General features: G+C 46.3%; 1 protein-coding gene across 4 annotated transcripts in view; it reads right to left on the bottom strand.

Moving 5' to 3' along the window:
• Nucleotides 1-38: 38 nt before the first annotated feature.
• The window catches only part of BDH1 (3-hydroxybutyrate dehydrogenase 1), a 37,882-nt gene continuing 12,741 nt past the window's right edge, over nt 39-25,179 (bottom strand). For all 4 annotated transcript variants that reach the window (XM_031453796.2, XM_031453792.2, XM_031453785.2 and 1 more), the window contains 5 exons: nt 21,001-21,073; nt 20,215-20,325; nt 8,983-9,124; nt 2,424-2,576; nt 39-1,056 (listed from right to left, as the gene is read on the bottom strand). In XM_031453796.2, coding sequence (XP_031309656.1) covers nt 587-1,056; nt 2,424-2,576; nt 8,983-9,124; nt 20,215-20,325; nt 21,001-21,073 — 949 coding nt within the window. In that variant the 3' untranslated portion in view covers nt 39-586. The remainder of the gene's footprint in view (nt 1,057-2,423; nt 2,577-8,982; nt 9,125-20,214; nt 20,326-21,000; nt 21,074-25,179) is intronic.

Genomic DNA, 25,179 nt, shown 5'->3' with positions numbered 1-25,179 from the left:
AAAGCGTGAAGTGTTTCTATGGCACTGACAAGAACACATGGCTTGCACCTTTAGATTTTATACAAAGCAGTAAGAACAACATTGATTTATAAACAATAAAAGGATAATTCATATCCTCTTCATGCTGAAAATTCTTCATGTACAAAAAGAAAAATAAACTGTCTGTTTTTACTCCTGAGGCTGATTTAAGGATCAAATGAAAGAACTTTTTTGAACTGATATTTTGGCTTAAAAATGTAAAGGATTTGGATTCTATTTCATAATAAATCTGTTGCTAATATAAAGATGTCTCCCCAAAATCTTTATATAAAATCAACTCCAGAAAGATGCACCACGTTTGCCCTGAGGTTTGGGGCCCTGTCCACCACTCTGCACCACGACTGAGATGGTCCGAGCCACTCCCTGGGCACACAAGTTGGGCTGGGCTACCCGCTCTGGTTAATGCTCAAACTGGTATTGGGTTCTCCAGAGACGGGGATAATTCACACATGGGTAATCAAGAGGCGAAGACACAAGCCCCTCACTCCCTCCCTCCTTTCTCTTCCCTCCCCCCAGGGCTCCCCAACAGACACCAGTGGGAAATTCCTCAGTGTATGTAGATCCTGTCGGAGATCGCTCCAGGCAAGTGGGTCATGATTTGCATTCGCACCCACCAGTAGTAGTCCATGGGGTGGTAGCGAGTGTAGGGGGTGGCGGAGGTCAGGGAGTGGGTGACAGCTTTGATGACGGGGGACATGTCTGTGGAGCCGCTGTTGCAGTAAGTCTGCATCCTCACAACTGCCTCATCAAAGTACTTCTTGCCGTAGTCCTTGCGCACTACCTCAGGCAGCTCATCCCACATCTTATTGGCAATGGCCCGGATGTGCTCAAGGCTGTAGAGGCTGGTGGCAGCGATGAAGTTGCCAGGTTCCACCACGCTGACCTTCACTCCCAGTGGGTGCATCTCATAGCGCAGGCAGTCAGAGAACGCCTCCACCCCAAACTTGGTGATGCAGTATGGGGAGCGGGCCGTGTTGGCCATGCGGCCCATTACGCTGCTGATGTTGACGACACGGCCTGCGGAGGAAGATAGCAAACACCTGCTATGGTGTGGGGGGCACTGCCGGTGGGGTGCAGAGGGTCGGGGGTCTGGCACGTTTCAGGAGGTCTGTCTGGAACCCGGCCTCCTGGCCCCTGACACCAGTTTTGCTGCTTGCTGGGCTGGGGCTCGGCCTTTTGACCCACCCAGGGTCAGGGTGCCTGTTAATTTATAGTCAAGGCCAGCTCAGGCCCACACATCAGCATCCCCAGTATTTCCTGGGCAGCCGGTGGTGCCAGGCAGGACAGGACAGGAGAAGAGAAATACGTGAGAAACAGACCTGCATGACAGGAGGGCACAGCATAACGGGCAACACACAACTAAGCTGTGTCTCACCTCCCGCATTCTCTCACTGTATTTTCACACCAAATTGTTATCACCTGGCAGGGCTCTGTTGGCAAGTGGGCAGGGGCAGGGTTCTGAACCTCACTTCAGGGCAAAGACATGTGGGCAAAGTCTCGGCACTGGTAGAGAGAGGGGTGCCTGGAGAGGCTCTCCCACGGGCCCAGCCTGGGGGTGCTAGCAGCTGATCACAGCTTCTCCCAGCCCCGGCGCAGCAGGTGGAGGTGGAGCCCATCCAGCATGCCCAGTAAGCCCAGGCGGACCTGTGACCCACTTGCTCCAGGTGTGCACCCAGGAAGTTAAGGCACAGCCCACCTGGGCACTATGGGGAGGCACATTTCAGAAACCACTAACTTGGAAGTTGCCGAAAGGTTGGGGTTTTCTTCTAAACCCTACAGCTGCTCTCTGGGTTCTTCCTATTATTGCTGGGACCTTGGAATCAATCGTACACCTCTCCCTTTCTTCCTCTTTTTGCCATAATTGTTTGCTATTATAGGGAGAAAATCTGAGTCAGTGACACCTTAGGTGGTTTGCTTACGTCTGGCTACCTAACATGGTTTGGGCGTTTTGTCTGTTTTGCCAATTTCTAATCTTGATTATTATTATTTTTACCAACTACCACAATTGTCTCATTTTTTATCTATGGCATAGTAACCCATAGCATGGATATACCAAAATTTACTTAACCACACCCCTACTGATGCCTGATGTGTACACACAGCTCTGTGGTTATTTGTCCAGATTAAGTTCCCAGACTGGGATTACTGCTAGAATCTTTTAGCCTTTGGTGCAGAGACTACTGACCTCTTACCTGCTCTGCTTTCTGGAAACCACATATCCCTCTCTGCCCGCCTGTCCAGGGCACCTTGGCTCGCCACCATACACAGGCCCCACGTGGCCCCTGGGAGGCATGTGTTCAGCCAGTGAGGCCGATGGATTCTGAACAAAGATGAAAGGGTGGAGCAGGTCCAGGGGACAGGAAGAAGGTCCCTTTCTGACTCACCTTTGGCCCTTCGGATGAGGGGGAGAAAGGCTTTTGTCACTTGCACTGTGCCCCAGAGGTTCACTTCGGCTATCTCCTTGTAGGTCTCCATGCTGGTGAACTCCACCTCCCCGAATGTTGAGATGCCCGCATTGTTAACCAGGCCCCACAAGCCTGGACAGGAGGAGACAGAACCACAGTCATCTCAGGGCTTGGCCTCAGATACCACCCATCAGCCTGCAGCCTATTGTCCTCCCAACTTTTATTCCTTTTCCCCGTAACTTGCCAGCTACTTGTCCAAGGCTCTTGGGACATGTTCTAGAGTCCCCCAAGAGTAGCAGGGAGATGGAGAGGCTGAAAGTGCTGGCTGCAACCCTTTCGTCCCAAATGTCCGATCCTCATCTGACTTCTGCGTGCATCGATTTTCTGACCCATCGTGAACCAGCCCTGTTGGGTGGCCTCAGCCTGGAGTCCCACCTCCCCTCACTCACACCCACTCTATTCCATCCGGTCTCATCTCACACCCTGCACCTGGGCACATTTATTCATTCCTGCCTCTGAGCCTCCGCTTGCATTCTCCCCCTTGTCAGAAACCAGGAGAGCCTCAGGAGTCTTCCAGGCCAAACTCCCTGGAGGACCAGAGAGGGGACCCAGCGTCCAAGGTCACACAGCACGTTAGAGGCTCAGCCAAGTCTTGAGGCAGGTCAGGCTTCCAGTCTGGCTCCACTCTGAGACCCTCCTACAATTACTCTATTCTCTGATCTCCCCTCTGTGAACCATCACTATCGGCTGGGGGTCATGTGGTAAGCCCTCATGAGCTGGTAAACTGTTTACCAACATCCCACGTGAATACACCTGGTCTTTGCAGGTAGAGAACACCTCTCAGCCCTGTGCGGTCCCACGGGGCTTAGTATAGGGTCAGAGCAAACATAAACTCTCCAAGTGTACTTGGGTTGACTGTTTCCTGCAAAACCAGCTAAGGGACAGCTGGCTTGTGTCGACTCAGAGAAAACGGGTGCTGGAAGGATGATTGGAGTTCATTTAGTCTGACAACTGCTCTTGCAGCTTGGGAAATGGAGAGCCCGAGGGGAAAGACTGGCTTCAGTGTGCTCAGTAAGGCAGAAGCAGAGATGAAGCAGGGTACGTGGCAATGAGGAGGCACCCTTGTTCTGCAGGGCCCTCTCTTTGAGTTCTGTCTTTGGAGCGCAAGGGCTGGATGGGCTGGAGCCTCAGGACAGAGCCGGGCCCTGCCCCTTCCTTGAGGAAATCCTCTGGGCTTGGGCTCCAAGGCCCTGAAAGCCCAGTGCTCCTTCCCGAGACATCGCCTCAGGGCAGAGCTGCCCTCCTAGGGGCTGCCCCCACTACCCACCCTGCCTCCCTGCCTGCGGGGACTCTGGCCCCACTTCCCTTCCCCAGTTCACTGTGGAAATGAGTTTGTGTAAATGACAGAGTCATTGGTCTCCAGCTGCTTTCCTTCCGTGTTACCCAAATTAAAGCTTCGTCACCTGACCTCTGGTACTGTCGCCTTCAATTATGGAGAATTAAGGACATTTATTACAGAAAGGAAATTGCTGGTTAACAAAGTGCTCATGACCTTCTCACTCCCACTCCCTGCGGCAGCCAAGATGAAGTCTCCCCCCTCCCCAGCTCTCATGGGTGACCTCACAGGGGTGCAGCCCTACACGCCCTGCAGACTTTCCCCTGGAGTCTTCACCCTTCTCTCCCCAGGAAGAGCAGGGGGCCTCTTACCAATTGTCAAGGCTGACACCTCACTCTCCACCTTCCAAACCATCAGCCAGCAATCCTTCCCTCTTTTTGAAGCAACATTTGTGCTTCCATGGCCCCTGGCTCCCTCCCTTCAATGTTGTGCACATTAGATGCTCAATAAATGTTTTTCAGATGAACAGATGTCTACAAATACCATGTCTGCATATTCTAAAGAAACTTCTTTTAACCATGCCACCCCCTCTCGCGACTGTCTGCTCTCCTTCCCTCTGTGACCAGCCTTCTCTCCGTTCCCCATTTCCCTGCTAATCTGGGTCCCAGCCCCATGCTGCCCCAGGGTGTTCAGGGCACCACATGATAAGGATGCTTCCCCACCCCCACCTTATCCATCTTCACTGACCTCAACTTCCCCCTGGTGTGAGCACTACTCATGGTTCCTGACCCTTACTTCTCCCTTGGCACTAAGGATACCCAAGCATCTCCTCCATCTTCCCTGACCCCTTCTTCTATCTGCCCCCTAGTGTCCTGTTCTAGGCCACCTTCCCTCAAAAGACACTCAGTGCTTGGGCAGCCTCGTCTTCTTTATGTTCATGGAAATTTCCAGCTGCTTTGTGTTTGATTCATATGGGACAGTACTACACGACATAAAATAAATACAGTCCTTTTGTCCACCTAAAAATTAATTACATCTGACATTGATATTGAACAAAGTTTAACTGAACTTGACCTGTGGAAGCCCACTGCTCCTGGATTACAGCTCTGCTGACATGAAGAGTAGCAAAAGTCTGTGGACCCAGAGGCTCCTGAGAGCCCTCAGCCAACGGTCTGAATAAACTCACGACATTCCTTCTGGTCTGGATGACAGCTGTTTCCCTCCAACAGCCCCATCGCCACTTCCACGTGACTGTTCCCGTGTATCCCTCGGGAGTCCTGGCTCTCTCCTGACCCCCTCTCCTCCTCCTGACAGTTATTGTCACCTAAGTGTCACACAGGTCTCCAACTCACCCTAACCAACCAACACACCAAGTGCCCTGTGGCCCAGGCCTGCTTCTCTACTTTGTTAATAGTTTCCCTTTCATCTTTGATTCCTTCAGCTCCTTCACTTCTCCAACTAACGAGTCACCAAATGCTGCTAATATGACTCATAAAGATCCTAAAGGAGAGCTGCCGGGCCCTGAACTAAGCCCTTTGCATCCATTCATTCCCCTGATCCTCACAACCAATCTACAAAGTAGATACTAAATGGTCCCATATCTGGATGAGGCAACTCAGGCTCAGAAAGGTCAAGCACCATGCTCAGCGTCACCCAGCTAACAAGTGGACAGGACGGCATTGGGAGCCAGGTCTGTTCCACTATTGGCTTCCTTTGATGTGTCCCTAGAATTGGTGTCTTCTTTCCTGTGACCACAGCATTAGTTTGAGTCATGTTGCCTCCCTCCCGTGTTATTGAAGAAGCCCTCCGGTCTCCCTGTCACATCTCTTTCCTCCACCTCCATCCTGACCTGACCCCCTCAGCTTGGCTCTCGTCCTCTGTCAGGCCCTTCCTGCTCCTGTGCTCCCCTTCCGGAGTGGGGCATGTGAGGCCTCCTTTCCACCTTCTCACCTACCCTCTGCCATGGACTCTGCCCCCTCTGAGCCTGAACAGCCCACCACTCCTCTGACGTCACGGCCCCTCCTGCCTCTGCTGCTTCCTGGCTCCGCTCAGCTCCCCCACCCTTCAGCCTGAAAGCAGCTTTCGTTGAAATGCTCCTGCCATGGTCAGATCGAGGTGTGAGCCTCACAGATGGGCAGGCTGAAGCCCACACAGGTGAATGTATAGCCCAAGCTCACACTTCTAGTAAGAGGCCAAGCCCGGAGAAATGCCACTCTTCTTACTCCCAGACCAACGGTGTCCCAGACATTGGGTCTTCCTTGTCCCTCCATAATGTCCCCAGTACTACAACACTTCCTCACAAGTCCCGCCGTGAAGCCACCAACTTCTACTTGGCTGGTGCCCAACTGCAAATTTCTCCTGCCAGCTCATACCCTTTCTGGTGCCCAGCACACTATCAAGTATACAGCAGGTACTCAATACATGTTTATTGACTGCAAGGTAAAGGACTGTTTCACATCAGGCCGTGCCCACAACCTGCTGGTTGGTCCACTCACTCTGCCTTTCCGTGGGGTGGGAGAGGAGAGGGCTGGTCCCAGGCTCCCCATATCTGGTCCCTCAGAGTCCTGCTGGGGAGCAAAGGGGCTGGCGGCAGATGGCTCACCAGCCCTAATCTAACAAGCCCCTTCATCTCACTGCCAAGGCTCGCTCCCCTGGCTTTGGCAACAACCGTTCCACGGAGCCAGGCTGAAGGGCATCAGACTCGCCATCAAAAATGTGCCCTCCATGGCGGAGGCAGTGGGGGTAGGACTTGTTTCCTAGAAGGCTCCTGCCAGGGTGGATGGCTGGAGTGTGAGTCTGAAGCAGCCATGGGCTCAGGGAATGCTTCTGGTCTGAAAGCTCAGAGAGGCGCCACCTGGAGGCCAAAGACAGTACTGCCTGAGAAGGGGAGAACTTGTACTGTTTTACCAAGGAAAAAGACAGCCCATGTGGGGAACAGGAAGGGAGAGAAAGAGGGAGAGAGAGAGACTTGCTCAACCACGGATCTGACAGATTTATTTTCTTTTTCAGACCTAAAAATCTTCAAATCTTTTTCCAAAAAAATGCAGTATGGGTTAAGTAAGGTCATGATGCCCTCACCAGAATATGTTGTATGGAAAAAAGCAGCAGGAAAGGCTTGTGCATCAGAGTGGTGCTGGGGTTTGAGCTCAGTTCAAGGGTTGGGGGTGAGCGCCTCCTCTTGTGGCTCAGGGTCCACCCTGCCTTGCCCCATTAGGCTAACTGGCCAAACCTGGACAGGGAATGGAGATGGTCCTGCCCCGGTGGCAGAGGACAAGGACCAGGGCCCCAAGCAGCCCCCAGCCCTGGTGCAGCCCTGTTCTGCACTCAGGTCTACACTGACAATTCCTTTCTATGGGCATTTTAATCACCACAAACCCACAGGCTTAATGAAGTGGCTTTATGGAGCTGACTGCAGCTGTTTTCTGGCCTAATAGTTTATGAAGGCGGCCCAGGGAAGGCGGGCTGGAGGAAGATTTACCATCAGGCAGGGGATGAAGCAGGCTGTATCTTCCAAGCTGGTAATCATCCCAGTGGGACCCATCCTGCCTTTTCTTAATGGGACAGCAGTCCTGGCTCTGCCTGTTAATTACTAAATAGATGTTCAGTGAGTTCGGGAACTCACAGGCCTCTCCTCAAAGAGCAGAGGGGCCTGGGAATGGTCTGCTGGGGGCTGGGGGTGGCACTGGACTGACAAGGTGATGCATCAGTGGTAGCTACTCGGGACAGGAGCCCCAGGGGTGGTTTCTGGGGGGTGACAGTGTGCTCAGCAGGGTGACCAGCACAGGCCCTGGTCACCCCACCCACTTCCCCCTTCCCTACCAGCGACTGAAGTCACCACTCAGGAGAGCTGTTCCCACCCCGTCCTGCAGGAAAGCAGAGAGCTGAAGGAAGCATACCCCTTTTGCCTGGGCTGTCATGTGTCTCAAAGATAAATGTCCTGGATGAAGTGAGTGGAACAGAATGCGGCACCATCACCACTGTGGTCTACAGGAACCATGACCCCTCCCCTCTGTGGTACAGCAGAGCCTCTCCTACCAAGGTCCTCCATGGGCTGAACTGGGAGGGCAATTGAGTGCTTATGGAATTTTCTGTAGCACATGACCCTGTTGGCTACTGGCCCCCAAACTTTCTGTTCCCTTAGCTTCTGGGGCACTGTACCCAACTTCTCTGACAGTTGTCTTCCCCTTCTCTGGCTCTTAATTGCTTCTGCTCCTGAGGAGTCCCTCTGTGCATCTCCCCCACTCCTAGTCTCACTTCTGACCATGGACTCCTGATCTCCAGCCCAGAAACTTCCCTAGGGGGCTCATGGGCACTTCAGCAACTCCCATCCCTCAACCTGCTCCTGCAGTGAGGGGCACCAGGTGTCCAGGATACAGACCTCTTGCCTCTCCCACATCCCCACATGCACCAGTCACCAAGTCCAGCCAGCTCTGTCTTCCCCGAACTCCTCAAATCTGACCCCTCCTCTTTCCCAGCGCCCACTGCCCCCGTGCAGGATGCTCACACGCACACTATCCCCTTAAATCCAGCCTCCACTCTGCAACCACAGTCCCAGAGTGAGCCTTTACAAGTCATTCCCCACATGAAATCCCCTGCACTGGTTCCCACTGCTCTCCAGAGAATGGCCACACTCCTTCGCCCTGGACCACATTCTTCCCCCACCTCATTTGCTGCCAACAGACTTGCCTCCCCTGCCCTCCGACCTGCTGTCCCCCAGCACAGCCTGTGTGCTTCCCCCACAGTTCCTGCTCTCCCTCCTCCTGGAAGGCCCCTCCTGTGCTCTGCCACAACCTGCACTGACTGACCCATCCCCCAGGCCACCCCGAGACTGGGCTACGTCCTTCTGTCCTGTGCTGCTCCCTGAGAGGGGATGTGGAGATCATCTGGGTCAGCCACCTACCTCCCCAATGAGCTGTGAGATCCTTGGGATCAGAGATTATGTCTTGGCCGTCTCTGTGTCCGCAACAGCAGCCCAGCACCTGGCCCAGAGCGGGCACTCAATAAGCGCTGGCTAGACTGACCTGCACTGCCTCACTGCAGTGTGAAATTTAACCCACTTCCTCCTGCTGTGCAGGAAGGAAGAGCTCAGACAATAGAGAAAGCTGTCTTTTGGCAGGATGTTAGCAAATGGAAGGTGGTATTTGGGGAAGGCCCCCTGGGATGGCCTGGGCGCTACATCCACTGCCCCAAGGTGCCCCCTACCTTTCTCAGGGTCCTTCAGGCTTGAGCGGATGATCTCCAGCACTTTGTCTACCTCTTCACTTTTGCAGACGTTGAGCTGGACGGTTCTTAATCGATCACTCTTCAAGTTGTCCAGCTCCTTGACCCCATCACCCTCTTTGTCCTGGGGAGGACAGAAGAGTTGCTTCGCCCGCCTCCTTCCTACCCTGAGTCCAGGGTGAGGTCCAGGGCCAAGGCAGGGAGCTGCCCCAAGTCCCAGCCAAAGCCCGGGGCTTACTAACAGCTTACTAACAGCCGCAGGTGGTGGTCTCCGGAGGCCCTCCCGGGCCCGCTCCACCAGCTGGTGGTTCTAGTCACCCCCTGAGCACTGATGACATATCAAGCCCAAACTAAGACACAAATTCCCAAAGCCTTACTGGCAGGATTCTTTCTCTAAGCAGAGGTTGCAAACTCAGTACCTACCAAGGCCAGACCACGGGGAGGGTGGGCCCTCAGGAATGGAGCACATGCCTTGCCTCTTACCACCTGCCAGCTGTTGCCCACTTGGGTATGTAAGTCCAGGGTTGCCAGAGGCTTACATTTTTTAAGCTAGTAATTAGGATCTCCTAACTTTTTAAGTGTTGGCAACTTACACTTAAAAAACCAAAAAAAAAAAAAAAAAGAACTAAACCAGTATATGGGCCAAAGCACATCCACAGCCACATGTGACCAGCAGGCTGCCAGTTTGTTACCTCTGTTCTAAGCCAAGAGCCAGTCATCTCCAGGTTGATCAGAGACCAGAGCCCGGCTCTAATTCCAGTTCAGTCTCTAACCAGTCTCTGCACGCAGGTGCAGCCCTTAAGAGGTGCCCAGTTTTTCCAGCTACGGTTGGAAATCAGAGTATCGCCACCTGTCCTGACCTGCTCAGGTTAATGGAATGAGGAAATTGTTGTTGCTGTTATTTTAGACCTGCTAAATGATAAAGCACTATGCAAATTTAGGTATTATTAAACATGAGAAAAGTGTCACTCACTCAACAAACATTTCTTGGGCCTCTATTATATTCCAGCACTGTGCTAAGAACACAGGCACAAAAATAAATATCTCTTCCACTCCTAAACTGTCATCTTCCACAGGGAGCCTCCCCAGGGGCTCTGGAGGAAGCAACATGGTGTGCCCCCAGCCCCTGAGTTTCTGCCCTACCTGGCAGCAGGAATGCCAGCTACAACCAGAGTCACCTCTGCACAGAGCAGCCAGGTGTGAGGCTCCAAGGCTTGGCTCTGAACCCCCCTAGAGGTGTCAGTCTTCCCAAATGACATGGTGTCCCATCTACAGGGGAACCAACAGGCCTGGAACTCCTGCTGCCATTCCCACAGAGGGCCCCACCAGGAACTCCCTGTGATGCCATCTTCAAGTCCAGAGGCTGGAGGGGCTGGTACCTACAGACATCTCTTTTTCCCACCGACAGCACACAGGCAACAGGAAAATACATACCTTGTTTTAATTTAGTCTTGGTATCGTGGTTCCTTGAACGGCCCTCGAGGCAGATCCTGGGAGGTCTGAGCCTCCAAGGGGTGCTGACGTCTACTGCCACTACAACAGATTGGAGCTGAGGTGCACGAAAGCCAGCTGAGTGTCCTTTCCTCCTCTGGACTTTGTTAACCCTGTTGTCATCTTGCAACAACTTCAGACCCCATACCTGTGCCTCCGTCAGCATCAACCCGATGCCCTGCAGCCCCAGAAGGAGCCCTGCACTCCAGGTCAGGGAGCCCGCAGAAGCTTAGTTTGACAGCTTGGTAGCTAAGTCTTCTCATGGAGGAAAGCGAGGGTTAATCTCACTGCCTACAGCTTCCGGGTCAGCATTCAGGCCCCCAGGAGAGAAACACCACCTCCTGCCTTCTCCTGACAGACTTGCCCAGGAGTCCTCCTCTGGCCTCTGAGCTGCCTGCATGTTCTGTTCCTGACAGCAGGGATAGGGACGGTCAGTTTGTCCCCAGCTGATCCAAGAAAACCTTTCGCAACCCCCCTCAGCCCACAGCCTGCTGACTGTGGCAGCCTGCCCACTTCCAGAGCCACCTGTCCGAGGGCCAAGGCCGCACTGCCTGGGCCATACTGCCTCCCTGGCTCCAGGGTTTCTGTCTTTGTCCACGTCTGCCTTGCTGCTCAGGAACAAGCACTCTTTCCTACTGTGTGGTGCCCTTGTACCTGGTTTTTTGATAAACCCACTTCTTTCACTATCCCTTTAAACTTCCAACGGTAAGCTATTTTTTCCACTCCTAGACGAAATTTCAGGCAAGTCTTGTAGCTTTTCCACTCACTCTTAGATCATAGAGAACCTCTTTGTTTTGGCATAGAGTCCAGTTCAGTCTATTAATCAAATAATTCCAGCCCAGGCTGGTTGGAATACCCAAAGTCTCAAACTTGTATTCAATGTAGAGCCTGCCCTGCCCCAGGCCTGACAGGGCGCGGGGAGTGGGATGCCGGGCAGCAGGGCTGGAGGCTGTCTTTCTCACTATCTTCTACCTCCTCCTCCTCTCCTGGTCCTTAATCTCTGACCCTTTCAGTGTTGGGTGCAGGGGCTAGCCAATGGGAGGGCAAGACTTCAGTCTTCCGAGGGTGGTACCATTTTTGTTGGCCCTTGTTGCCCTGGGTCAGCAGATACACATGAGCTGGACCTCCCGCCTTAGGATACTTCTGTGGGTTCCACAGAGATCCCTCCACTGGACCATCCCCTCCTCCAGCTGGGCATCTCCTTCCGCCTGGGCTTCAGTGGGACACCCCTCTGGCTGGGGTCACATGGAACCTCCTCGGTGTCTCACTGGGCAGGTGCCCTTGAGATGACTCCAGGCAGCTCTCCCCTTGTCACATCAGGTCCAGGCAGCAGTGTCCTGCCTGGGTAGGAGGACACCCTCTCTCTATGCAGTTCTCTCTGCTCTGCCTCCAGACAAGCCACGCCAGCTCATTTTAGGGCTTTTAGACTTCTTTTGGTAAATATCAACACACCATTCTGTGACCTCCAAACTCCAAGGCACAAAAGGTAAGCTTTCCAAGAAAGCTCTCTTGAAGCACACCTCATTTCACTTGAGACCAGAGGGAAAATATCACAGCACACTAACTACTCTTGCCAACCTCTCAACCTCTTCTCCTCAAGTTACTACAACATTGAGGCAGGTGAAGGACTCATCCTGACAGAAAGGATTCACAGTCTCTCAGCACCAATTGTTAGGTGGTCTAGCACCTCAAGGCAGGATGGGAGGATGCTCAGCACGTGTTATACCTGAGCATTTATCACACGTATTAGAAACACAGTGACAAGAGAAGCAAGCCTGGGGCATTGGAATATTTACAGCATGAGCCAAAGGAGGAGCCAGCAGAGAAGATGGAGAAAAAACGAGAGCAGGGTGTCCACGAAGTCAAGAAACAAAGCGTAACAAGCAAGAGTGGTTTGTCAGAGGCATTCAGAGCCCCACCTTCCTTTCTCAGCTTCCTTTTCCTTCAGCTACCTCAGACTCCCGGTGGTGCCTGGATATGTCACCTCCACTCACCACAGGGAACTCCTATCTGTCCTTCCAGATGGTGATGAAATGCCACCTTGGCCCACCAAGCCTTCCCTGCACTCCCAGAGAGAGACAATCTGTTCCTTCTCTGATACAGATCTTACCACTGCCACCTCCATTCTCATTCGTGCTATGCCCCTCTTACTTACCGGACTTCAGCCACAGAGGCCTCTTGCTGTTTCTCTAACACCCTGGGTACACACCCTTCTCGGAGGTTTTGGCTTGGCTCTCCCGTGTTCCCCACACGTCTGCAAGACTCGCTCCTTCGCCTACTCCCAATGTCACCTTCTCGGTGAGGTCTTTCTTCCCTCTTTAAAACCAAGCACCTCCTCTGCCACATTCACCCTCCATCTTCTTTTCCTGTTTTATTTTTCTCCATAGCGTTTATCATCTCAAGGAGAAGGTATTTACTTATTTACTGTATTCCTTGTCTATCTCCTCCCCTCATGTAGGCTCCACAGGGCAAGAACTTGTCAATGAATTGGTACAAGCTGTATCTCCAACTGAGAATATTGTTTGCTCATAGTAGGTGCTCAATAAATATTTTTGGATGAATAAATAAACAGAGCGGTAGGAGCAAAAGCCTGATCCAATTTGGGAAAAAAAAAAATGAGAAGCAAATAAGTGAAACTATGTAGTGCCAGCATCCCTCTGGGGATGCTTTTCTACAACGGGAAGCAGGGAAATGGTGTAGTAGTACACACAGGAAGTGGAGCTGTGTCGGGGTGTGTGTGTGTGTGTGCACATGTGTGTGCATGTATGCCAGAGTCGGGGGTGAATTATGTAGGAGGGTGGAGACATCTGATGGAGCAAAGTCCTTGGGTTGGCCCGAAGCGCAAGTGGAAGGGTGACTCTAAATAAGGGCAAGCAGAATGTTTGGCAGATGTAGCCAGACTCCATCATGCGGCTTAACATCTCAGAACTAGGTGGAGGACTGATCTCCCATTTTCAACTCCTGCAGCACTTTATCCATAGTCTGCAGTGGCTCTGACCACCTTCTGAGCTGCGTAACTCATTCAGACCTCTAGTGACTTCCAGTCCCGCTAGCTTTTAATCAGAAAAGACAGACCATGACACCATAATACTCAAGAGGTAGACACCACAGACATAACCTGGCAGTGATCTTGTCTGGTATTCTCTTCAAAGTAACTCATAGAATTACTGCCTCAGGAGCAGAAGGACCTAAGATATCCAGTCTGACCCCCTTATTATAAGTAAGAGCAGATTGAGGCTCGGGGAGGGGAGATGTTTGCCCAGTCTTCAGGTTAGTGGCTGATCTGGGACTAGCACACGAGGCCCCAACTCCCTCTCGAAGGCTCCTCTGTAGCACTGAGTCCAGGCGCAGCCCCTGTGGCACTGGACAAGGCAGCACAATGGCACAGGTGAACATATCAGCAAGAACTTTAAAGATACAAAACTTTTTGTGGCATCATAGCTCCTGCCAGGACCTGTTAAGGCAGGTCCTCATTATGCAGAGAACCCATCTCTGAGCATGGCCACACCCTTCATCCCCATTAGAGAAAGTAGGCACTGCCATAGCTCTTGAGGGGAGCAATCTGGCAGATTTGAATAAATTCTAAAATCTGCATACCTTTCCACCTAGCACTCTCACACCTAGAAATGTTTCCTAAGAATTACTAATGAAAGCACGCAAGAATAGGTACAAGACTATTCACTGTGGTGTTGTTTATAATAACAAAAGTAAGAAATAAAGTGCACAGATGAATTTCAGTTACTTTGGGGCAAGAAACTGAAATGATAAGACCCCACTTTTTTATATCATACACTTTTGTATTATTTGACTCTGTTATGTATATGTACTATTTTCATAATTCAGAAGGAGTAAAAATTAAAAGGACAAACTCTTCTCTGACCTGAAAATATGCTCAGACCATAGCAATACAAATTACTTTATTATTTGTATTTATTTATATTATTGAAATTTTTACATTGAACAGATGTTGGTCTATAGATATTAAACCTAGAGTAAAAAAATTCCTTCCCAGGGTTCCTACTGCCTTCAAAATAAAGAAAAATGTCTCATCCATTGAGCAGAGAGAGAAAGTTGTCATGAATGCCCATCTTCCCTTATTCTATAGCAGTAAAACCCCTGTCTTAAAGCAGGGTACATACTGTCTCAGAATACTGACTGTATTTCCCAGCCTCCCTAGCAGCCAGGTAGGTCATGTGGCTAAGTTCTGGCCAATAGAATGAGAGCACAGGTGCTGTATGTGCAACTTGTGGTCATGCCTTTAAAGAACAGTAAGAGAAGCACTCATGGTAAAAGAAATATACATTAAAACTCTACTGAGATACATTTCTCACCTATCAGATTGGCAAAAATCGAAAGTTTGAGGTACATTCTGTTGATGAAATTATGTGGAAACAGGTACTCTCATACATTACTGGTGGGAATGCAAAATTATACAACCTCTATGATAGAAAATTGGGAAATATCTTTTTAAATGATGATATATTTTATTAACCCTTTGACCTAAGAGTAATCTTACTCATAGGAATTTACCCTAAAGATAAACGTCCAATAATATAAAAATACTTATTTACAAGGTTATTCATTGTGGCATATTTGTAACTGCAAAATACTGGAAAACATCCTAAATGCTTGTACATATATAGGAAACTGGTGGAGTAAACTGTGGAGTACTATGATGCTTTTAAAAAAAGTGAGGAAGATCTCTGAACTCATGGAGGGGTTTCCAAGATATACTGATAAGTTTTTTTAAGTATGAAAGAGCATATACAGTATGCAAACAGTTGTGTAGCAAGGGTGAAATAAAAGAGGAGAAAACATAGGAGGTGGAAGAATATTTCTTTTAAGTTTATATTTTTATATAATTTTGATTTTAGATCCTTGTTAATGTTTTACATCTTCTAAAATTAAATTAAATCAACAAGAATGAGGGGAGCAAAATACAAACAAATAAATGAATCAAACTCTTCTTCAAATTAGTAATATAATAATAAAGAAAAAAGAATTAATCCAAGTAACTTCTAAACACAGCATTTTGTATACCTTGGTCAATAAATTAAAAAAACACTTTAAAGAAATTCTGAGCTCTACTGTGGTGGCCACAGTAGGCTTCCTTTCAGGACAACCTGCTGGGTTTTTTGTTTTGTTTTGCTTTTTCGTTTATTGGGAGTTTTCATTTGTTTGTTTCAGGAACTGGTGTTTATTATCAAAGTCATATTTGATATCAACAAGATACAACTACAGAAAAACTGAACATTGATATCTCAATGCAAACAGTCAAATGGAACCCTAGCTATTAAAAAAGTAATTCAAATTAAGCAATCGAATTTTTTAAACATCTTTATGCGTATAGTCAACAAATTAAGATGGTTAACAAGAAAAATACAAATTAAGAGGTCTGGTATTGATGTTTAAAAACAGCAACTGCTTAAGCATTTCTATTGATTCAAACATCAATCTCTCGGCCACTCAGCTTCATCCCATTCATCATCTGGCAGGCTCTCTCAGGCACCTCTGGTGACTCAAACTTAACCACACCCTACCCCCTTGGACTTCCCATTCTTCATCTTGCTGTTGGCATACAGCACGCAGCCACATTCATTGACAGAAGGTCTCTGGCTGCTGTACCTTTAGATTCACTGTGGCATGAGTGCCATGGCCACGGCCATGCTTGCCTGGGCTGCTTTCAGCCAATGGCCAAGCATGGCAGGACTACTGGGCCATTCTTGCCCAAGGCAGATCTCCTCTAGCAAACAACCTTTGCTTGGGGACTCTCCAACATCCTAGCCGAGACTCTGACTAGACTGCAGTCTGAAGCTCTGCATAACTAATCCTCTTTCCTCCAATTTCTTTTCTCAGATCTGTATTATAATCTAAAGGATTTCCCTGACTTTTACTGCTCCATACCTTTAGCCATTACAGGTATTTTCTAAATCAGTCTCTTGCACATCTAATCCTACTTTGGCATCTGCTTCTTGCAGGATCTGAACTGACATTACATCATAGTAGGTTTGTTGTTTGTAACAATATGAATGGAGCAATTCTGAAGCAATTGTGTGTGTACTGTAGGATAAACCAAATTAGTAAATCTGTCAGTTAGTTGGGTATCAGGGTTCTAACCGCAGGAAAAGAAACAAATATGCAATGAGTGAAGCAGGAAGAATGCTATTGTGTTGAATTGAAATAGGTCAGTATAACCTTATGAATACTGTGTGTGATATTTACAGGAAATGTATATAGGAGACAGATAGATATAGATATAATGTGTGCATATGTATATATGTGTATATGATTATCTTCTAGCTCTGTCCACTGAGAGGAACAAGGAGCAGCAATGCCCTATTAGCAATGAGCCCATCTAATGCCCAGATGTTGGTTTCTAAATTCCACTAAAAAGAACCAAGTAGAAACATATGTCTACAACGAGACATGCATGTGAGGGTTTATAGCAGCATTAGTCATAATGGCCAAAAATCCAAACATGTTTATCCAAATATCCATCAATTAGTAAATAAATTTTTTAATGTAACATATCCATACAATAAAATACTACCCAGCAGTAAAAAGGAATGAACCACTGATAAATTCTACAATATGGATGAATCTCAAACATATTATGTGAAGTAAAAAAAAACCAACATAAAAGACAATTCATTATATGATTCCATTTATATGAATAGTCCAGAAAGGGCAAATCTAGAGAGACAGAAATCAGTGGCTACCTAGGACTAGAGGTAGGTATGGGTAGGTGTGCAAATGATAAGGGGGAAATTTTGAAAGCTGGAAATGTTCTAAAAGTGGATTGTGATAATAGTGTCACAACTCTCTAAATTGGGGGAACTGTCCCCTAATTACTTTTGCAGCTGCATGTCCCAATGCTTCTATTTCATGTACCCAAAATTCCACTTGATTAGTCCCAAAAGATCCTCATGCTTCCCAGCCTATGGCCAGGTTACTCCTTCTGTCTGATAGGTCATTCCTTCCAGTCTCCACCTATGACAGCATTATTCATTCTCCCTGGCCCAGAACAAATGTCACACCTTCTGTCATGCCACAGTCAGTCCCTTCTTTCAATGCATTTTCATTAAACATTCTTTGCACAACACTGAGAGTGCTCTCCACTCTAATTCTTCCAGCTGTGTCTGTGCATGGCTGTCCCATCACCACTGGACAGTACTCCTTGGGGGCAGAGACCAGGTCTTATTCTTCTGAAGCACCTAGCAAAGTGCCAGGCACATTATTAGCATTTGGCAAATGAATGAATGAATGAATGAATGATGCTAAAAGGAAGAGAGACTGATGTGAATGGAAAAAGTATCAGCTGTTTTAAGCAACAGATGAGCCAGTTATTAGGAAAGCAGTTAAAAAATAACTACAAATGCTGGCCCAGGTCCTGAGTAATAATGATATTAAATAAATTCTCAACTTGAAGTAGGATTCTGGGAAGATGGCAAAGCAGAAAGCACCAATCTGTCTCCCCACCTAGACAATAAGTGTGCTGGCAGCATCTGTCTAACGTAACAATTTTGGAACTCTAGAATCTATTGAAGGCTTGCAACTTTCTGAGGAATGCTTGTATGGTAAATTGTGGTTAATTTTGACCAATCTCACCATTTCTATTCAACATATTACTGGAAGTTGTAGCCAGAGCAATTAGGCAAGAAAAAGAGATGAAAGGCATCCAAACTAGAAAGGAGGAAGTAAAATTACTGCTTGCCAATGATATGATCTTATATGTAGAAAACCCTAAAGATTCCACAAAAATAAAATCTTGTTAGAACCCATAAATGAATTCAGAAAAGTAGCAGGATAAAAGTCAACACACAAAAAATCAGTTGCATTTCTATATACAAAGAGTGAACAATCTGAAAAGGAAATTACAAAAACAATTCCATTGACAATAGCATCAAAAAAGAATAAAATACTTAGGAATTAACTGAACCATGAAAGTGTATGTTGTTTCTTGTACAATGAAAACTATAAAACATTTCTGAAAGAAATTAAAGATGACAGAAATAAATGGAAATATATTCCGTGTTCATGGATGGAATGACTTAATATTGTTAAAATGCCAATGCTACCCAAAACAATCTACAGATTTAATCCAATGCCTGTCAAAATTGTCACAATATTTTTACAGAAAGAGAAACACCCATCCTAAAATTCATGTGGAATCTCAAGGGACCCCAAATAGACAAAACAATCTTGAAAAAGAAGAACAAAACTGGAAGACTCTGCCCTACTGATTTCAAAATTTACTAAAAGCTACAATAATCAAATAGTCTATTGGCATAAAGACAGACATATGAACCAATGAAATAAAACAGAGAACCCAGAAATAAACCCTCATATATATGGTCAAATGATTTTTGACAAGGGTGTCTTGACCACTCAATGGGAAAAGGACAGTCTTTTCAATAAATAGTGCTGGGAAACTGGATATCCACATGTAAAAGAATGAAGTTGGATCCTTACCTAAAACCATATACAAAAATTAACTCAAAATGAATTAAGGACCAAAACAATAAAACTCTCAGAAGCAAACAAAGGCCCAAAGCTTCACGACATTGGATTTGGCCATGAGTTTTTGGACATGACACCAAAGGCACAGGTAGCAAAATTAAATAGGCAAATTGGACTTCATCAAAAATTTTAAAATTTGTAGATCAAAAGACTATCTGCAGAGTGAAAAGGCAACCCACAGAATGGGAGAAAATATTTGCAAATCATCTATCTGATAAGGATTTAATATCAAGAATACATACAGAAATCCGAAAACTCAACACTAACAACAACAACAACAGAACAACCCAATTCAAAAATAGGCAAAGGACTTCAATAGACATTTCTCTAAAGAAGATGAATGAATGGGCAATAATCACATGAAAAGGTGCTCAACATCAAAAATTATGAGGGAAATGCATTTCAAAACTAAAATGAGATACCTCCTCACACCCATTAGGATGGTTACTATAAAAAAAAAACAAAAACAGAAAACAGTAAGTATTGGCAAGGATGTAGAGAGATTGGAACCCTTGTGCACAGTTGGTAGCAATGTAAAATGGTACCATTACTGTGGAAAACAGTATGGCAGTTCCTCAAGCAATTAAAGATAGAATCATCATGTGATCCAGTAATTCTACTTGTGGGTAAATACTCAAAAGAACTGAAAGCAGGATCTTGAAGAGATAATTTGTACACCCGTGTTCACAGCAGCATTATTCACATTAGCTAAAATGTGGAAGAAACCTAAGTGTCCATCAACAGATGAATGGATAAGCAAAGTATGGTTTATACATACAAAGGACTATTACTAAGTCTTAAAAAGGAAGAAAATTCTATAATATAGTGCAGCATGAATCAACCTTGAGGATATTATGTCAAGTGAAATAAGCTAGTCATAAAAAGACAGATACTGCCTGAGCCCACTTATATGAGGTACTCAGAGTAGTCAAATTCATAGACAGAAATTGTTGCTGGGGGCTGAGGGGAGGGGAGAGTATACAGTTATTGTTTATATTAAGTATAGAGATTCAGTTTTGTAAAATGAAAAGTGCTATGGGGATGGTTGCACAACAATGTGGATGTATTTAATACCACTAAACTGTCTACTTAAAAATGGTTGAGATGGTAAACTTTGTTATATGTATTTGACTGCAATTTTAAAACCCAACCAAATAATAGCTGTGTATAAGGACAGTGATGATGAAGATGACCATCTCTTACCTTCATCAAGCAGCCAGCAAACACAAGGAAGCCTTCTGAGTGCAGATGCTTGGCCAAGGAGAACCCAAATCCAGAGTCACAGCCTGTGACCAGGACAGCTTTGCTGCCAACCTGTTTTAAAAGGTCAGACTCCACATTAGGAACCCAGGATCCTAACTAGATGCCCAGGCCTCCCCTGAGCAGTAATAATTAGGGCTTCCTGAGTGGGCCAGGCCTGGCCTTCCCTGCCTGTCTCTTGTTGTTTGGAGAAGCACCATAGTACAGTAGAAGTGCCTGGACTCAGAATCAGGGGACCAGGTTCTAACTCAGACTCTGCCACCAACTAGCAAGTTCGCCTGGGGAAGCTACTTCCTCTTTCTGGACCTTATCTAGTTTCCTAATCTACAATCACCATTATCTCCACCACCATCATCGCTGTCATTTTCATCATCAGGTATGGAGTCCTTGCCATGTGCCTTCATCATGCGTGCATTATTTTTATTTAATTCTCACAATAACTCCATATAATAAGTACGATTATTGTACCATGTTACAAGTGAGGAAACAGACATTTAAAAAATGCCCAATAAAATTAGTGATAGAGCTGGAATTGAAATTAGGACTGAGAGACTCCAGTCTAAGCTCAACCTGTAACTTCATTTGATGGGGTTGAGGGGTCATTCAGCAAGTGAGAGTGGCTCCAAGGGGCTCTAAAGCCCTGCTCTGAGGGTGGATCAGGGCCTGGGAGCCCACAGAGGAGGGCTCTGACCCCCGGGCTTGTTCCCAGGTAGCCGGGCTGCCACTCACCGGGTTCACTGAATTGGCATAAGTCCGACGGCCAACAGCGACAAAGGAGGCCGAGTAAAATGGCAGTGAGTGTCTGCAAGAGGAAAGAAGGCCATGAGCAGAGGCTGTGGTCACACCAGACCTTGTTCTCGGGGCAGAAGCAACTCAATAGACACTCAGCCACCAGTGAGCACCCCACTACTGTCACCCCAGTCCCCTGAGGACAACCTGCTGGTACTACTGAGGAGGGGGCCCTTTTCCTCCAGGGTTACTGACCAGTCTGGAAGAGAGCAGGCCAGCAGTTGCAGTGGCCATTTTTGCCACTGGGTGGAAAGAACCTTCCAGTGATATACCTTTGCTAACAAAGCTTTCTGCAGATTCAGTGTCTTAACCCTTAGGTTTTATGCTGCTTCCTGACAGTCTTTTAAATTAAACTTTTTATTTTAAAATGATTCTAGATTCACATATAGTTAAGAAATAATACAGAGAGATGCCCTGTACATTTTACCCAATTTCCTGTAAAGGTAACATCTTGCAAAACTCTAGTGCAGTATCACAACCAGGATATTGACATGTGCAGTGAAAATATAGAACAGTTCCATCACCACAAAGATCCCTTGTGTTATCCTTTTATAGCCACACCCACTTCCCTCCTAGCCCACATCTTCTTTAACCACTAATCTGTTCTCCACCTCTATAACTGTGTCATTTCAAGAATGGGATCATACAATATGAAACCTTTTGCAATTGCTTTTTTCATGCAACATAATTATCTGGAGATTGTATGTATCAATAATTTGTTCCCTTTTATTGCTAGATTGTATTCCACGGTATCACATACCACAATTTGTTTAACCATTCACCTGTTGAAGGTCGTCTGGGTTGTTTTCCTGTTTGGGGATATCACAAATAAAGATGCTAGGAACCTTCCTGTACAGGTTTTGTATTGAGTAAATTCCTGTTTTTCTGTTGGGTAAAGCCCCAGGCCCCAGGGGAGCAATTGCTGGTCATATGGTAGTTACATATTTAGTTTTTAAAGAAACTTTCAAACTGTTTTCCAAAGTGGCTGTAGCATTCTTCATTCCCAGCAGCAATGGATTAGAGATCCTGGTTTCTCCATATCCTAGTCAGTATTTGGTGGTATTACTATTTTTTATTTTAGCCATGCTGATAACTATGTAAATATCTCCATTGTGGTTTTAATTTGCATTTCCCTAATGGCCAATGATGTTAAACATATTTTCATGTGCTTATTTGCCATCAGTAAATCCTCTTTGGTAAATGTCTCTTTATGTCTTTTGTCCATATTCTAACTGGATTGTTCATTCTTTCACTCTTAAGTTTTGAGAGTTCTTTATATGTTATAGATGCTAGTCCTTTGTCGCATATATGATATGCCAATACTTTCTCCTAGTCTGTAACTTGTCTTTTCATCCTTTTAACAGGGTCTTTTGTAGAGAAAAAGTGTTTTGTTTTGATGAAGTCTGATCATTCATTTTTACACACCATGCTTTTGCTATCAACTTTCAGAACTCCTTGCCTATGCCCCAACCCAAAGATTTTCTCTTTTTTTCCTAAAAGTTTTATAGTTTAGTGTTTTACAGTTTCAGTCCATGATCCATTGTGAGTTAACTTCTACATAAAATGTGAGACTTAAGTCAAAGTTGGTTGCTTTTGTTTCTGTTTTTTCCTATGAACATCAGTTACTCCAACACCATTTTTTGAAAATGTTCTCTTTCCTGCATTGAATTTCCTTGCACCTTTGTTAAATATCAGTTAGGCGTATCTGTGTGGGTCTACTTCTGGATTCTCCATTCTGTTTCACTGATCTATGTGCTCCCACCTTATTTTTCTTTTTCAAAATTGTTTTCACTATTCTATTCCCTCTGCCTTTTCATAGAAATTTTAGACTAATCTTGTCTTTTTCCAAAAAAGTCTGACTGGGATTTTGTTTTGTTTTGTTTTGGTTTTGAGGGGAAGGAGGTAATTAGGTTTATTTATTTATTTTTGGAGGAGGTACTGGGGATTGAACCCAGGACCTTGTGCATGCTAAGCATGTGCTCTACCCACTGAGCCACACCCTCCCCACTTGACTGGGATTTTGATAGAAATTATGCTAAACTTGTCTATTAGCTCAGGGAAAGTCAACGCCTTTACTCTTTTGAGTCTTTCAATCCCTGAACACAGTGTGGGACTCCATTTATTTAGATCTTTGATTTCTTTCATCAGCATTAGATAGTTTTCAGTGTACAAATCCTGTATATTTTGTTGTATTTAAACCTAGGTAACTCATTCTTTTGAGCAATTGTACATGGTATTGTTTTAAATTTTGATATCCACACGTTCATTGCCAGGATATAGAAATACACTGATTTGTGTGTGTCATCTTGTATCCTGTGTCCTGCTGAACTCACATATTAGCTCTTAGAGTGTTCTGTGGATTTTGGGGGATTTTCTACATGGTCAACCATGTAATCTACAAATTGGGACAGTTTTATTTCTTCTTTTACAATCTGTATGACTTTTATTTCCTTTTCTTGCCTTATTACACTTCTTTATTGCTCTGTGGTGGATCCATGGTGAGAGCAGACATTCTTGCCTTGCTCCCTATCTCAAGGGAAAGGCATTTAATCTTTCACCAGGAAATATAATGGTAGCTGCACAGTTTTTGTAGATGCTCTTTACCAAGTTTAGGAAATTCCCTTCTATTTTTGGAGAGTTTTTGTCATAAATGGGTGTTAAAATATGCTGTTTCTGCATTGATAGATTCATGTGATCTTTCTTCCTTGGCTTTCAATTTGGTGGATTACATCAACTGATTTTCAACAATGAACCATCTCTGCATCCCTGGAACAAATCCACTTTTTCATAGTTTATAATTCTTTTTATATATTGCCAAATTCTGTTGGCTAATATTTTAAGCATTTTTGCATCTATATTCATGAAGGGTATTCATCTGTAGTTCTCTTTTTTTGTACTGTCCTGGTCTGGTTTTGGAATCAAGGTAATACTAGCTCCATAAAATAAAATGGAAGGAGTTACTGCTGGGTGGGGAAGGGAGTTCCAGCTCCCCACTGGGTCTCCACCAAAACTCCCTGGCTGGGAGGGGTTAGAGTGCCTCATTTCTGGTCCCCAAGTGTGGGAGTGTGAGGTGTCATTGCTGCTGAGAAGTGGAGAAAGTCGTGACTCTCCCTCTCCACTAGGTGTCCTCTGACACTCCCACCCCTACCCCACGCAGGCAGGGTGCCTTATTACTGCTTGGTTAGTATGTAAGTCCTGGCCCCAATTTGGCTTTCTCTGACATGACCCCTGGTAGTGAGATTGGTCATAAGTGAACAGAATGGGGAGGTCAGTGCACCCAAAACTAGTTAATTGACCTTATCTAAAAATAATCACTGTTTTCCCAGGATCTGCTCCACAAAAAGGACAAGGTGTCCCTGGCAGAATTGGATCATATGTGCTTGTCCCCTGACACTCCCTTTGCACTATTTGATATTTTTAAAAGTAACAATAAGGTCACAGCAAGGAAAAATTTATTTCAAACTGCTTTGTGGCCAGATTTTCTCAAACCTACCTCCCCATGCTCAAATATAGCCACTCAAACTTGACTATCTCTGGAGGTAGCATACCAGGCTCGACAGCTCAGACCCAGCTGCCAATGGCATATTTCTCCTTCTCCAGAGAGCACAAAGCCCCATCCCTCCACACTCAATCCCCAGGAGGCAGAGTCCTGACGGTGGGTGAGTCGGACCAAGAACACTGCTGGGACGATCCAGCTGACACAGGAGTGCCCTCCTGGGCACTGCTTGGCTTCTCAACCTTTCCTTCTCGGCCATAGCTGGGAATGCCTCATCCTGCTCTCATTTCTTCTCTCACTTTGCAGCTTCTGCAGGTGCTATGGGACCCCTGGCTTAGGACTTCTCAATTTGGAGGGGCCTTGGGCCTGGGAAGGCTTTAGCACCTCAGTTCCATAACTTTGGTTAACAAGCACCTGGGAAGCTTGTTAAAATGCAGGCTCCCAGGTCCCTGATTGACATTCTGATTCAGTAGGAAGGGGTGGCCCCTGGAAATCTGCATGTTTAACAAGCACCTCAAGTGATTCCAGTACAGGCGGTCTAGGGAAAGGCCTGGTTGATGTAGGTCAAGAGCATCGGTTCTTGGGTCCGCCTCCCTGGTTGTTTATTAGAATCACTTGGGAAT

The sequence above is a fragment of the Camelus dromedarius genome, chromosome 2 (genome assembly GCF_036321535.1).
Source record: "Camelus dromedarius isolate mCamDro1 chromosome 2, mCamDro1.pat, whole genome shotgun sequence".
Lineage (NCBI taxonomy): Eukaryota > Metazoa > Chordata > Mammalia > Artiodactyla > Camelidae > Camelus > Camelus dromedarius.
Note: the sequence above shows the minus strand (reverse complement) of the source record. Positions and strands in the feature narration are given on the sequence as shown.